This window comes from Apus apus, chromosome 13 (assembly GCF_020740795.1).
Source record: "Apus apus isolate bApuApu2 chromosome 13, bApuApu2.pri.cur, whole genome shotgun sequence".
Lineage (NCBI taxonomy): Eukaryota > Metazoa > Chordata > Aves > Apodiformes > Apodidae > Apus > Apus apus.
Genome location: NC_067294.1, coordinates 6938284 through 6954627, shown reverse-complemented (window position 1 = coordinate 6954627; position 16344 = coordinate 6938284). Strand labels below are relative to the sequence as shown.

The 16344-nt window shown below is 43.8% G+C and overlaps 1 protein-coding gene across 1 annotated transcript in view; it reads right to left on the bottom strand.

Moving 5' to 3' along the window:
* Nucleotides 1-1067: 1067 nt before the first annotated feature.
* The window catches only part of GALNT10 (polypeptide N-acetylgalactosaminyltransferase 10), an 82748-nt gene continuing 67471 nt past the window's right edge, over nt 1068-16344 (bottom strand). The window contains exons 8-12 of the mRNA XM_051631353.1: nt 13064-13171; nt 11044-11265; nt 10186-10302; nt 7954-8103; nt 1068-7194 (exon numbers count right to left, since the gene is read on the bottom strand). Of these exons, the coding sequence (XP_051487313.1) occupies nt 7027-7194; nt 7954-8103; nt 10186-10302; nt 11044-11265; nt 13064-13171 (765 nt within the window). The 3' untranslated portion in view covers nt 1068-7026. The remainder of the gene's footprint in view (nt 7195-7953; nt 8104-10185; nt 10303-11043; nt 11266-13063; nt 13172-16344) is intronic.

The window sequence follows — 16344 nt, the reverse complement described above, 5'->3', positions numbered from 1 at the left end:
ACAACAGGAAGGAGGATGGTGTGTTTGGTCAGAGGGACAAGAGTGCCCTAGAGTCTCACCCCAGCCCCTCTTCTGAAGTACTCACCCACAGAGTAGCAGCCAACCACACTTAAAGAGCTCCTCCCTGTGGAAAGCAGCCATAGCTTGACCATGAGGCTTCACTGCATCAGGTGATGCTCCAGCACTGTCATCTGCAATGGTATCAACCTGGGAAATTGTTACCGAGTCGCCAGTTAACACAATCTTCTAATCGTTGATTTGGGTACTGAGAAAACACACACTAAACACTTTTCCTCCTCCTTTGGCTGAATTTAATCCAAACATCTGGCCTCCACAGTTCCTAGCTTCACCTCCCTTTGCTGTGCATACACAATCTCTCCCAGTTCATTCCATAAGGGTGGTACAGGAGATCAGGGTCAAATGTGTAACTGTCATCAGTTCTGCATGCTGGGTTTTCCTTGCTCCTCTGTGCTTCCCAGTGTGTCCCACTAACAAGGATTGTCCATGGCAACTATCTTTTGGGGCTGGCTTACCTTGGCACAAAGCATCCACCATGACCATGATCCCTCCACAGCTTACATTTCTCAAGTGTCTCCTCCCCTTGTGGCTGCCTCTCTTCATTGAACTTGTCTGAGCTAAAGTGCTGCAGGATCCTTGGATGGGCTGGAGTTTTGGGACATGGTGGGATGTTCCCATTGATTTCAGAGCTGGCTGGAAGTAGCTGTGAGGGGCAGACTGGGGTTCACAGCTCCTGCTCCACAGGCATCTCTGCAGCCTCAGCTGCCTGAACCTGCCACATGGACCCAACACAGCACTCAGGTGAGCACTGGTCAGCTGTTCCAGCATGAACACAGTGAACCTTGCAATTTATACCTGATACCTTTAAGGGGCAGGCGGGAAGGATGTTTCCCAAAGAGCCAGAGGAGAGTAGCATGTGGCAGGGCAGGAAGCCTGTGCTGAGGAAACACCAGAGCAGGGTAACTAAGCTTTTTCTCATTTGAAGTAGAGAGAAGGGAAATCAGTCACTGAAGCAAAACAGACATGGACAGTCATTTCTGCATACACAGTTTCAGAAAACACATTAAAAATTTATTTTAAATATATTATAAAAGGAAGTCCATTCAACTTTAAAAACACCAGGCATTCTATCAATGATTCCCAATTTATGAGAGCTACTACATTAAAGTGCTACAAGTCCTTTACCACCCCCAGATATTAGGCTGTTGGTCCTAATATGCACAGAAATGAATATATACTGATTCAAGAGGCACCACCCAGTTTTACAGGTAAAATTCATGCAGCACAAGGAATAGACACACTTAGACCTTATCACTGAGATCCTGGAGAATGCATTTTGGAACCAATTCCCTTCTCTGTCCTGGAGGCTAAAGCTATTTGTTATTGTTATTATAAGGGCTAATGTTTTAGTCTATTAGCTTGATCAGTTTTTATCTTGTTTTGTGGTTGAAGTTCATATTTGCTCATTCACTAATCAGAAGCAGGACTTTTCTTCCTAGAGTTGAACTAGAAGATTTAAGACCACATAGATTCAGTGGCTTATATAAAGCTCTCAAATCCTTCACATCTGCTGGAATTGCTAAAGCCTTTTGGGTCATACAGAAGCATCAAGAAAGCACAAATGCAGCAAATAAAGAGTATACTCAGCTAGCAGAGGCAAGAACAGGCAAAGGATTTTTATTAGGATTTCCATAACCTGTCATTGCCTAGTTTCATACACAGACCTCCACGTGTACTAAAAAGGAGCAATCAGAGCAGGAGGTGAGTTTATGTCAGTCACACTTTGCATTTATAATGCAAATAAATCAGAGTGGTAAATGAGGAATATGACAACTTAGTGTTGAATGCTGAAGGGAATTTCAGATCTCAGCTTTCCCTTTCTCCACCCATTCCATCTCTCCCCTCCACTCAAACCAGGTGAGGACTTGCAGCTTTTTTAAAATACGGACTCAACACTCATTAGGTCAGCAAATAAAGCACTTAAAAGCTAAATCTTACACAGGTTGGGAAATTGCAGCACAAAGACTTTTCTTGCTCAAGATGAATAGGCCACTGGTAGACTAGCAGCAGGACCCAGTGCTCCTGACTCCCAGTCCAGCTCCCCTGTTGCTATGTATTCTGTGAAAGACATTTTAATCTTGCTGCCATAGAATCTGACATTAACCTAAAGCTACACACCATTCTGGCACTGGCTTGCTAATTATATAAGAAGCTTTTCATGCTGAATGATTGTTAAAATGGAAGCCTAGATTGTTGCTTGTCAGATAAGGACCAGCCCAGGCACCCCCAGGCTCCTTTGTTGCAAGTGGGAAGAAATACAGTAGGTGAGCAGGAACATGAACCACAGCAGTTGGGAGTGGATGTGGGATGCAAGGTACACTTGAATTCCTTGTGTTGGCAGAGCCAGACTGCTTAAGACAACCTTCCCAGGCTCTTTCAATTGAAAGCTTCTCCCTTTTTACCCAGCAGTTACATGACAGCCCAGGATGACTTTCAGGAGGTGACTGCCCTCTCCCTTTGGTGATGTAAACCAGCATAGCTGCTGTAATGATCCTACAGCAGCTCCGAGAGCACCCTGATCTTGCACTGCCAGTTGCTGGTCATGCCTGTTTGACTTTCAGTACACTGATGTCTCAGTGCAGGGAAAAGGAAAGTTTGCTGCCTGGAGCTCTCCAGTAAAGGAAAGCAAAGCCCTGTGCACAGACTACTGTAAAACAAACCAGGAAGAAAGTGAAGATGAGAAGTTCTCCATTAGAGATTCGAACACACCCTTTAAAAGCTTTCCCAGCGATGCAAGGCATCGACTTTTTGCAAGACACTTGTCCAGCTCTGATGTGCCTCTGGGACTACTGCTGACTTGATTTGGACACTTAGAAAATAAAATGCACAAGCCTTCACCATGAGATGAAACATCCAACAGCTAACCAAGACATCCTCTGCTTTAGTTTTGGTTGTTACAGGGTACCAAGAGGAAGATGCCATCCTTTTCAAGTCTTCCTATTAGGAATGACAAACCTCCAACTTCCCCAAAGTCATCAATGATATCGATTTAATAGAGGAAACCCCAGAGCTTCTGCATTACTATCTTCACACAAATTTTGTACTTAAAGTTGGACATTAAAAAAACCCACAGAAACACTACACAAACCGAGCTTTCTCTTACATCCTTATCTCCTAACCCCTTCCCCTCTTCTCTCATGTCCAGCAAGGCACTAGGAAATGGTTCAAGTTTAAGCATTTGCTGTACATTTACATTTTAAAAGGCACATCTTTATTTTAATGATGCTGTATTCCCCCCTTTCAGTAAGGCCCACACATTCTTCTATTATGGTGTGGAAAAGAAAATTAATTTCCCAGGCATGAAAAAAGACATCTTGCACACATAAGAGCCCCAAACCTCTTACTGTTTGTAGGCCCTAGAGATTAGCACCAGTACAAACAAACAAGAGCTGCAAGAGCAAATCAAAGTATTATTATGAGACATAACAGACATCCAGAGATCCTCCTGTTGTTTGGGATGCTTAAAAACAGCAGAATTTAAACAGCCTTGGTGAGAAGGGTGGTTTGAATAGTTTTGTGGAAAAAATATGAAAACATTTATTTTGCATTAGCTAATCACTGGTATTTAATCTCCAGTCTTGACTTGCATGCAGATGTGAAGATTTGCTTGTGTATTCACGCTATAGCAATTCTGCTTACAAATAACCAAGAGTAAATGGAATAATTAACCAGATTGCCCAGTAAAGGCTCAATTAAAGATGTAGATGATGAAACACAGCTTATGTTTCTCAATCACTGGATGCCTGGCTATACTAAGCCTTCACATTACTCAACAAAGCCTCTAGGGTATTGAAAAGTGTAATTGATGTAAATAACAGCTCAAAGCCCAGTGAGCCAGCCAGGAGAGTACAGAATTTGTAGGGTACTTATCACACACAGATCCCAAACCTTGAGAAAACCAACCAGATCAACCATACTGAGGACCCAGTAGGACGACTCACACTAAAGCTCCAGTTTCCAAGTACTGGTGGTCAGTTGTCAAACCAGAATTGCCTCAGCAATTACCTAATCTTTTGCTGCAGACTGCTAAGAGCTGTCCTTTCTCTCCAGATTAAAATCATTAAGTGGTAAAAGACCTGTTTGTTACTGCAGTTTTCTCTGAAGCAAGCATCCAGCAAGCCAGGCAGCTGGGACTCTTCACAAGGTGAGCCCAAGTACAAAGCAAGCCATGCATTTTAGAAACAGAAGCTAATCCTCTCATTAGAAAACTAAGACACACAAAGTTGCAAGCTCTAAGCAGAACGACCTCCAGTCCATTTATATAATTTGCAGATTGTGTCCCATTTATAAAAGACTAGCACCGTTCATAGACAAACAGCTTCTTGTTCCACAGGTATTAAAACATTCATAAAGACATCTAGTCAGGCCATCTAGTGATCCACAGTCAGCTCTACCAGACTAATGAGAGCATTAATAACTTAAGGAAAGCAACAGTCAGACACAAAGCACTGGAAAGGGGCTCTGTCTCTTAACAGACATGAAAAGGGATCCTAATGACAGACATATTGTAGGTACTGAGAACATAAGATGTCAACTCTCTTTGACACTCGTGTCACTTCCATAGCAATACTGCTGCAAAACTGTCACAAAGAAAGCCTAGAGCTTTTTTTTCTTTCTTCACTCCTAAAGTGTTAGACACCGACACATTTGACAAGCCTGGTCCCAGCTGCAACAAAGTGCCCATGTTTCCCTTGCTTCATTGGGCACCTCAATTCAAGAGAGACATCAAGGTGCTGGAGCAAGTACAGAGAAGGGCAACGAAGCTGGTGAAGGGCCTAGAGAATCAATCTTATGAAGAATGCATGAAGGAGCTGGGAATGTTTAGTTTGAGGAAGAGGAGGCTGAGGGGAGACCTCATCAGTCTCGACAACTACCTGAAAGGTCATTGTAGAGAGGTTGGTGCTGGTCTCTTCTCACAGGTAACTAGCGACAGAACAAGAGGGAAGGCCTTCAAGCTGCAACAGGGCAGGTTTAGACTGGACGTTAGGAAAAAAAAAAATATCACAGTAAGAGTGGTCAGACACTGGAATAGGCTGTCCAGGGAGGTGGTTGAGTCACCATTCCTGAATGTGTTTAAGGGTCATTTGGATATGGTGTTGGTGGAGATGGTTTGGGGGAGAACTTTGTGGAGTGGGGATGATGGTTGGACTTGCTGATCCCGGGGGTCTTTTTCGACCTGGATGGTTCTAGGATTCTACAGATCTATGACCGCATGGGCCAGAGAGGCAGAACAGGTCAGATATGGCCTCAACTGTGAGGGTGAGAGAGATGTAAATTATTTGGAGCCTCGTATATCAGACTTGAGAGGCAGCTGGTTGTCTTAGTCTGCTCCCAGCTGACACAATACAGCACTACACGGCCTCAAAGACATCTGAAATATGGGCAATGATCCTATGGTCGGCAATATTAGAAGGTTTGTTACTTCTGGAGCTCTGCAGAGGGAGCCAGCCTGCTGGTTTCTTGACACTAGGCAACACAGGAGCAAAATGCATCAGCATTCGTAGCTTGTACTAGAAAACACCACTGCTGCCTTCAGTAGAAGATTAAGTGGGCTGAACTATTAAATCTGTTCTTGCAACAACTTAATTTTCAACCAGTGTGGGGTTTTATTTTTAATCACTTGTTTCAGACAGACTTGAAACCAATGGTTCTCTGTTCACCCTTCAGTGTCAGGACTTCTTTCCAGCAGCTGAGATGAGACAAATTCTGGTTCAGTGTCTGCAGATCCTGCAGCCAAACCAGAAGGGTAATACCTTGCACTGCTAACTGACTACACAAAGGACAGGGTACTAGTGAAACTGGCCCATCAATCTTTCGCTTAAGCAAATAGATTTCCAGTGCCAATAAACCATACAGTGCTGTGGATGTTGGGAGAGATGAACAGCATGTTCCCACAGGGCTAGAACATTACTGACCACCAAACTCATGACTGCAACAAACTACAGACTGAAGAACAAATGGATAAAGACCAATGGCTAATCTCTGCCCTGACTTAATTATCTGGAATTAATCTGCTCACACCAACTGTGAATTAAGTCAGCCTTCAAACCTCTAAAGGAAAAATGGAAGTTGCCTTCATGTAGTAGATTTAACTCTGAGAAATCCTAGATGTTAGTGCTAAGAAGATGCTGAATAAGAGGCAAATTTGGAACCTGATATCCAGAGGCTCTTAGCAAAAGCCTTCAGTTGTAAGAACTGTGCTTACTCTAAAACCCTCTGCTCATCTTTCACCTTGAAGATTCAACAGTGAGTGACAAACTGAACTGCAAAGTGAATGGACCAGAAACCCAGATTCCTCACTGCTAATAACTCCAGTGATATTCCCAACACTTGACTGCACTTCACTATAGCTCATTCCTTTATCAGAGCTACGATCTGAAAAGTAATAATACTCAACCTATACTCAACCTGTTTGAAATATATTTTGGTTTAGGGCAAAAAAATAATTAATTTGATATTTTGATTCCCTCCCCCCTTTTTTTTAATGTCTATGACATCAGAGGATTATATCTTTCACCCAAGATTTTACTTAGATGGACTTTGAAAGATTAAGCACCTATATGGGAACAATTCAGCGGGTAGTGTAGCAGCTACAAAAATTCCTGGAGGGTCCCAGATAACAAAATATCATTTAACATCAGACCCAGGTGGGAAACAAAACAAACCAAACTTAAAAAAAAAAGCGGTTTGAATCACAGACTCCTCTAAAAACAGAGTTTCTGTTCAGCCTCAGCACAGAAGTGGCTCTGGCAAAGCCTTTAAAATGTCACCATCCCTAGAAGAGAAGGATGCAGCATCTTTGCAATAAAGACTGGCCTGCTAATTAACCTTCTCCTGAGATTCTCCCTTTTACCTTAACTGTTTAAAAAAAAGTATTCTTAAAAAAATTTTTGTAACCCTCCCCAGTAAAAACTATAATTGTAAAATATATATATTTTTCTCAGTCTTTTAAAGATCAAGATTTCTGTTAAATTTTTCCAAGACTGTCAAGTTTGTGTGTTCAAATATCCACTGCTGGGTTGGAGATGCAGGATTGCAGCTGCTCATAAAGATCTTTCGGTCACTCTCACTGCAGTCCATACAGCTGCTGCTTACAGGATGGTAGAGGGTCTTGTCCTGGAGAAGAGAAATTTGATGTGAGGTTGCTAAGCAAGATGCAAAGCTGTTTTACAACCCACAGAAAGAAATCCTAAAAACCACAGCAATATATTTAGTCACTTGGATGTACCTGAAGAAGCTATTTCACACTGAAATGATTGGCAAGTGTCAGGGTTTATTCCCACTTCTTGCAACAGTATCCAGCCCAAACCTCATCTGAACCAAGCAGCTCTACAGCTCTGAAGCCAGGCTCTCTAGCCTCCAGGCTCAGCTGCTGCTGCAGTCACTCCAAGGCACTGTGCATGCAGACTGCAAGGACTGGGACAGGGCATTTAGTCAAGAATTTACTTACCTGTTGGCCACAAGAGCCTTGTGCTTAGTGAGAGGATAAATAAATCCTTATCTACTTTTGGCACAGTCTTCTAGTATTCAGAACAAACCAATAAACACACCACACCTCTTTGCAAACAGGTTTTCTCAGGGCGTTGCATCACCTCACTGCCAGCTGTGGACATGACTGCAAGGAAATGTCCTGTTTAGCAAGCCCTGAAGAAGCTGTCCTCACTGTTTTCTAACCAGTGGCACAGGTGAGTCACCTCTTTCTAATCAAGGGTAATTAATAGCACAATGACAGCAGATTGTCTGCAGATTCTCTTATCACAGCTACATGAAGAGGAGGAATAAAACATGAGTGGTGACATTTTAAGGAAACCTAAGTGCTTACAGGCAATTGGACACCTGAAATGAGAATACACGTATGCGCACACACACACTCACTTTTCGGTATCTCCAGAGCTGATTCCCCTTCATTCCATGACAGTCATAGAGGGTTACTGGGCTGCTGTGGGAAATGGCATCAAAACAGAACTTCTTGGTATGCTGAGGATCCCCAGGACGGATGTCTTCTCTCCAGCTGAATGTGAATACCTGCCAGGAGAAACAGGACCCTCAGGATGGCTGATGCTGGGCCCAGTGCTTTCACCAGCAGAACAATGTCCCCTTCTTTGCCCACAGGGTGGGGATAGCTTAAGGGAAAGGACAGTCTTCTAGAGAAAAATTACTTCCACCTCTGGGGACAGGGACTGCTGAGTAGGGGTCTGTAACAGCCACCCCACAGAAAGCCACACAGCATGCCAAATGAGGCTGTGCTGCTGCAAACAGCCATGCTTGTTAGCTTGGGTACTAATAGCAGCCTTGAATGACTCTGCAGTGCAGACATACATCACGGATTAAGTGAGCAGCTGACCAATTACAGCACTTCACAGCTAGCAAGAAAGGCAGAGAGCTACAGAAGCTCCAAGTTAAAGCTGGCAGTAAATACCTGTGTTTGCACAGGCAGTCTGCAGTCACCTTGAGAAGAGTCTGTACCACACCTTCTGTGACAAGAGACCAGGAGGCCCACAACTTACCACCTCACTAGAGTGTCAGAAGGACAATCAGCAGGGCAGTGTCTGGTGCTCTCCTACTGACCCTGCAGTTTTGGGGTAGAATGAAAGGAGGGATACTACAGAATAGAAAAAGGACTTGAGCTGTAGTGACCGGGCACAACTTATCAATGCCTGGCAATGCTGTGGCCTTGATGACAGTACACATGGGTGACAGTACACATGGCCTGGTAATCCCTGAGCCACAGGAATTGGGCTAGAGGAGAACAGTCAGAGGAAGTACCACCACATGCATCCTTTGCCCCTGTGGCATTTACTTTTGGCCATTGGCTTGAGACAATAGAATGGTCAAGTTGCATTTTCATCTGATGATCATGGCTTGGCTTGTTTCAAGCAGTGTACAACTGAATAACACAAAGGAAACTTGTTTAAAGGCAGGGACTAGTGTCAAGCTTTTGCTTTCTACTTTGACAAGGACAGCATCTCCAGCAAGGTTGCAAGTGTCCTCTGCAACCAACACTAGCCAACATGGTTCTGCAGGCTTACCAGCCACCACAAGCCTTTCAGTACCTGAATGGAAGACCATTTTGGGGGCTTCTTTTGGCTTCAGGTGGAGGAATGGTCCTCTCTTCAGAGAGGTATGTATCATGGGGCAGTAAAAGACTGGTAATGAGCAGGGTGCTACTATTGAAAGCAGCATGGCCAAAACTTTTGCACAAAGAAGCTGCTTTGTTTCCATCTCACTTGCAAACCTCTCTGGGGAGAGAAATTACCACAATCATTTAGGCTCAGTGCTACACAAGTTCAAAACACATACTCCTCCTAAACATAAGCCAACACTAATTGTTCAAGACCCTCCTGACACAACAGAAGCTTAGTTTTGGACTGTGGTTGCACAAATTGGTTTTCTTCCTATTTTTCATGCATCAAAATTGATATGCAACAACCCTTTGTCTCCTACTACTGAAGCCATTTCCCTGAAGAGTTATGCATGGCTCTGTAATAGAGGCATTGTTTTCTTGAGCTTTTCTCAGCTCAGCTGCTACAGTTTAGACAAACTAGTATTTCCTTCGCTTCTGTTACAATAAAGCTGTCTTTTCTGGCACCTTATATGTTGAGAATGTGAATCTATAGCCTGACCAGTTTCATCTCTCTCCAGCAATGACTGGGTGTTTACAATGCATTTGCCTTCCGTCAGAGGGATGATACTAAGCAGTTATTGAATGCTCCTGCAGGTTCATTAATATGCATGATGCTCCTCTATCACTTCTTTCAGCACAACCTTTGAAGTTAATATTCACTTTGTTACATATTACAGCTGCCTTGTTGCTGGTTTCTTTTACTCTTTTGGCACATTGTTTTCTTGTGCTTTCTTTTGTACACTTCAAAGTGGAGACAAAAGCTCTGCACAAGCTCTGCCAGGCTCCAGACCCTGCCACAAGCCCAAGCCACATCGTGCCACAAGCCCATCAGCTTTAATTAGCACATGAGCCTTGAGGTCCACAGCACCCTCTGTTCACCTGGCAGAGTTCTGCAATGGCCTTTCTTCTCAAGCATTTGTTCTTATAACTTCTCCCTCCACAAATTTATTTAGGGGCTGATGATTTATCAGAGGGACTGTTACCTGCACATTGTTCCATGCTGCCTCTCCTCTGTCCTTCACACAGTTTTCCAGCCTCAGTGGGGATCCCAGGGCTCCGTGCTTAGTATCCACACACAGTCCAGTGCCTACGTTGCGTATCTGAAATAGTACATGAGTCACTGAACCTCCCACTCGTACCCAGCAACAGGAAAGAAGGCTTAAATTACCTAGAGTAGTGGTATTTGTATGAAGACAGTTGTAAGATTCCTCACTTAACTATATCTGAGCTGGCAGATAACACCTAGAAGAAAGCACAGGAACCCAAAGTGGGACCCATCACCAGCTGTACAGCAGGACACAGCAAAACCCATTAGCTACAGGACTGCAGAGCCCACCATGTTTGCTGTTGTTGTAGGAACCCACAACTTGACTCCTGGGGTGATTCTTGTCCAGAACACAGCTGACTGACTTTCAAAACACGAAAACCAGGGATAGTTTTCCTGGCTTTCAGATGGGGAAGCTAAAGAGGAGGGTAGCTCCACACAGTTGTGTAGCCCTTTGGAAAGACAAGATTCCTACTATTGCTCAGCTGCCACCTCTCCCTCCCTGTTGGCCTGCTCTGCCTTCTACTAACTATGCAACATGCAGAGCAAGCCAAGTCTCCCTTCTCTCCATAGCCGTGCACGAGCAGAAACAGCTGCCTAACTGCCTTCTTTGGTCAGGCCAATGCAATGGCAGAGCAGTTCTGGTCTTTGAAATGTATCAAGCAGGATCACTAAACGTTTGCCACCTTACTCACAGCAAACCAGCACTGGAGCCCACATGTAAGGCAACTTTAAAAAAAAACAACACCAAACTGCAGCCTGTTTGCTCACTGCAGCTTTCAGAGCACGAACTTGCCTCTCCCCAGGCAGCTGCTGGAGGCTCCACTGGTGGGTAAAACTTCGGCAAGTCCCACGCGACCTCGTTCATGAACCACTTGAAGCTTTTGCAATTGAGGTTGTTGCGAAGCTCCTTCTGCGCCGCCACGTCCCCTGCAGACAGATGCCGGTACTCGGGTCTGCGCTGGTAGATGAACTCTGCATACTCATCCATCCACACCTCAGCCACCCGCTTCAGGTTCTGCGTGGGCAACAGCCACGTGTGAAAACCAGAGGGAAAAACACCTGAGAACACTCTGCACAAACTACTGACATTAGCATTCAGAGCAGCTCTCCTGTTTTTGATCAGAAGGGATTTTCATTCACATCCACTCTCTCCAGCTTCAGAATGAAGATTATTTTTATTATGCTCTAGACTTTTAGAAAGATATTTTCAGCTGAGGTCGAAACAAAATCCTGGCATTTGGCCATTATATCTAGCTCATTGTGGTGAAGAAAAACAACATGAATAAGAAGTTGAGGGTTGTTTTTCTTTTTTTTTTTCTCTGTAAAGAAGCTAATCAGAAAATGATGCTGGTAAACACCACTGGACATTCAAAAGTCCCTGCCAAAAGGCTGTCTTCTTAAATCCTTCTTATTGCATCTTTTATATCCACCTAGGAAGGGGATTTTCAGTAGCAGCTTCTGGAAAGCTTCAGTTCACAATATTCTCTCTTACTACTGTTTCTCCATTTTCTTGGGTAAAAAGCTGCTTAGGAGAAACTCTGAGATACCACAGGAATATGGGATTTCCAGACAATGACCCCTCAGAAAAGATGCAGAGGGTTTACTTGCTGGCAGCAGTATGTTTCACATATCACTGTAAAGCTTAAGCCACTGTGTAACTCCAAGACAGCAAAGAGCAACAGCCTCTCAAGACACCTGCCCTACTGCTTGTCACAATACCCTGAAGAGACCATTGGACATTGGACTGGTCTCTGGCAACATCAGGTACCTTTCTTGGTGCCACACAGTGCCATGCCATGCCTTCAGTGGCCCAGCAGCACTGCCCATCTTCATGCAAGAAGGTGCTTCTCTACCAAAACCATTAGGATGTTAATAATGAGCAGTGCTCTGACCCTGCCCTAAATGCAGCCTATACACAAGAGCAGCCTATCTTGAGGTGACTGTACAATCTTACATGCCACAAAACAGCCTTTCCTACAGCCATCTGCCTCCAGCACTGTGGGAGTATGCAAGAGCCCAACGCTGAACCAAAAGAAATATAGCTCCTTCCTGAAGAGATGGCACAGACAGGAGAGCACTCGATTCCTCTGACAGGTCATTGCTGAGCTGAGTAATAAATCCAAACCTGTAACCAGGGCAATGTTGTTAAACTGGGAAACATTTTAACACTGTGCAAGCCATTGGCCTGCAGAACAGCAGGATACTTTTTTTGTGCTTTTTAGTTTTGCAGCTTTCCCGCTCCTATGATTTTTTTTCTCCCACCAGAGGGCAATACAATCCCTTCTCAATGTGGAAATTAACTGGAGAAGCTGGTGCGTGATAGGCAAAAGCCTATCACCTCTTTGGGTGACACCAGATAAAGAAATAAGATGGCACAGAACATTCCATTCTGGAAAATTACAGCTTGCCCATTCAGTGGTCTGCGATGCTTAAAGCTGAGAGGTCTTTCAATCACCAAAACACAATCACCACACTGAAGCCTGCTGCTTTTGGAGAGAACAGCTGTAAAATGACTGAAGGATTATCCCAATAAATCCATATCTTGTTTTTAGTGGTGATTCCATAGCCATTTCCTGATTGCAAAGCCCCTTCCCTGCTAGTGTCTGTAGCACAGTGCTGGCCTGCACATGAGTTTGCAGCTCCCCCAGGCTCTCTTCCCTTTGTGCTGCACGTCCACCACTGCAGAACTGCTCTGTTTGACTACTACACAAATACAAAGCCTACATGTGCCTTCCATTGTGGGGTAAGAAGAGCCAGCAGCACGGTCACATTGCAGTCAGAGGGCTGTCATGGGGAATGCCACTGCCACTTACCCTTGCCAGGCTGACTCCTGTTGGAACCTTGTATGGGACATATTTTCTGTAGATATGACCAACCCTGGAGCAAGGGATGTCCTCCATGCGACCCCCACACATCCATACCTGTGGAACAGCAGAGATGCAGATTCACTCTTTGTTACATAGAGAAAAACAAAATAAAAGAAAGGTTTTCAAGTAATGAAAAAGATTAACCTAGATTTTTTATTTAAAGTACACTCTCTCCCAAATTCCCTCTCCTCCCTGCCTTAGTCTCAAATCCTGTAACTACATGCTTAGAGCCATGCAGAAAGCCTTGATTTAGCACAAGTGCTACCAAGCCCAATAGCTAAACAGCACAATTTGGCATTCTTTAGAGAAAAATAACAGAAAAAAATTCCAAGCACCCAGAGAAAAGCACACAGCCCCCTATAATTGATATATGTTATTACAACGGTAGTAACCATAATAGTTAAACTGGACTGCCATATAAGACCTGGGTGTAGGCTGTATAACATCGCTGTAAAAGAGAGGCCAACCCTGTAGTATGGGTCTGTGTGTTATGCCAAGCACTCCAGGGAACTCATGAGCCTGTTCAAGAGGCAGAAATGAGAAGAAATTTTTGCTTTTTCTCATGTTATCACTGCTCTCATATGGCTTCATTGCTGACATGCACTCATTACTTTTGCAGCCTTACAATTAAGTAGAAATCCCTGCCTGGTAAAAAAAAAAAAAAAAAACCCTTAAAAAAAAGCCCTCAGAAAATCACTGGCACACACTGTTGCAGAAGATTACCTTGATGCTTGGTTAATGTCTAGATTAGGCCTAGAAGATCCTTCCTTCATCTTTACATTTCACTCTGTGCTAACACTCTGCAATAACTTTTATTCCTTACTTAGCATGGATGTAATAATTTTGTCCAAGTGAGACCCAAGGAGATGCTTTCTGAACCAGCCCATCTATTTCATTAGGGTTAGGAAATACATTCATATGTGTTTCCCAGAGATACCTAATTAATATTTAAAGTACCTTTCAGTATGCAAAACAAATGACTTCCTGAATTCTTGAAGCATGACACCATCTTGCCCTTCATTTTGTCCCCAGATCTTATGTTAATGCCTTGAAGGCAGCAGCATTAAAGAAGGTCCACTGGTGCTGCAGGCTGATGCAGTGTTCTTGATCTCCCTTCACTGGCTAATTTGAGCCACCTCAGCTCTCTATACAATAAGCTTAGTCAACAGCTTCACACATAGCAGGCAATTCCATTAATATTCTAGAGTGACAATATTAAATACTTAGCTAAGAAGAGAAATATTTGGCCAAGGCTGCTGCATAATTATTAGCTCTGACACTAAAGTCCTCTGGAGTTTCAGCTCTGTCTGCTGGCCCTAATAATTACAGTCATTTGCTGACTGCGTGTAACTTAATGGAGGTTGGTTGCACTCAGAGGAATATTTTTCACTGACAACTTTTAAAGTTCAAGGTACTTAATGGCATGTCGTTATGCTGAGAGACACAAGAGAAAGTTGACAAACAGTCCTTCTACAGAATTTTTTTCCTTTTGTCCCTGCTGTGTCTTGTGAGGCTGGAACAGAAGAGATGAAAATTAAAAAAGAAACCAGCACTGAGCTTCTGTGAAGTTCCTAGTGGAATTAGAAATGCTTCTTATTCAGTAGCTGCTGGGCTTTTTGCTGCAGAGGCCACAGTGTGATTTCTCTGCTAGGAAACTAGCAAGTAGACTGAGAAAACAAGAATTGGGGATGTTTTGTGTTTCTATGACAGTTTTGTGTTTCTAAGGCTTGTATGAGGCTGTAAGAGCTGCAACAGATCCAGGAGCTATAAAAAACCTGCAGGAACAGTTGAAGAAGCCTAGAGCTCAGCTGCACAGACACATACCTCTTTGACAGTCCCTGTTCTTACACTGTGCACTGCACCCTGCATCAAGAAAGACCAATCAGTTCATGAGCAGCTGCATTTTAGTGCAACGCCAGCATGAAAGAAAACACCAGCTTATTATCCTCACTGCCTGCCCACAGGATGCCTCACCTGCCCCTGATCTCTAAGGGAAGGCTTTAAGTCAGGCCACCGTGCACACATCTCTGAAAACATGCCTTCCTTGAGTAGTGTGAGAAACAGACCCCTGTGGTGAGTGCTCAGCTGGAGAGGAGAGACTGTCCTTGCCCTGCAGATCCTGTGAAGCAGCAATGCAGACAGCACTTACTGAGTGGTGCATGGGAGAAGCAGGGGGTATGGGAAACTAGACAGAAGTGATGATACATTGGGCCAAAAGCTCCAAGCTGGTACCAGACTCCGGGCATAACAGATGACATTACATAAACACATGTAATATGATAAGAAAAGCTACTTAACCGAGTTACAGAACAAGCAAAATCTAAGATCAGTTTTATGTGCTCTTTGCATAATCATGCTTTACAGTATTGACTCCCAAGTGATGCTGCAATAACCAGTGCTGCATGGAAGCAATGGAAAGCTTCCTAAAAAGTACTAGCAGAGCTCAGTGACCCTTTCAAGGTACTTTGCCAACTCAGTATCTTTTTAACATTGTCTCATGCTGCAAGTGACAGTATGGCACTTGCAATACAAATCTAATTTTAAAAGCATGCTTTCCATTCATTCATTGCTGCTTTGACTTATTTTATTAGTGAGCTGCTTTGTGTGGTGACAGAACTCATTACAACCTCCATAAAGACAATTACCAGTCCTTATCTATAAAACTGGAAGAAGGGGGAGAGGAAAAGAGCGTGACATGCATTGGCAAAATAGAGCTAACAAAAGCATTAGAAAGCTAGAGCTAAAGGTCAGGTTAATCACATCCAAGGGTCTGTCAAGAAATAACTGCAAGTGAAGCAAACTCAAAAGAGCTGCTTGCTAGCCCAGAGAACGCCTCCACACAGCTAGTTGCTTGTTTTTAAGCAAGGGTACAGGTCACAGGCATGACACACCTGAACAGACACTGCTAAAAATACAGCGCTGTCAGTGGGGCAGCACCTTGTGCCTTCTCAGTGACACCAACTGTCATTTATTGTGTTCTCCTTAGGCAAGGGGAGCCAGCTTTTTCTTGCTGCTCTTGTTTCACAGAAAGGTGAAATGGTGCCTCATCTCCCTGGCTGACATGACAGTAAACATCAGAACCTGAACTTGACACACTTAATTTCAACCAGCCATTTACTAGAATGCCATAAAAATAAGAATTAAAGCTGGTCAGGCAGGCAGTGCTTTATACAGTGATCTAATCAGATCTCATTAGGAGAGAACAGGAAATTTCTCTTCCTCCTCAG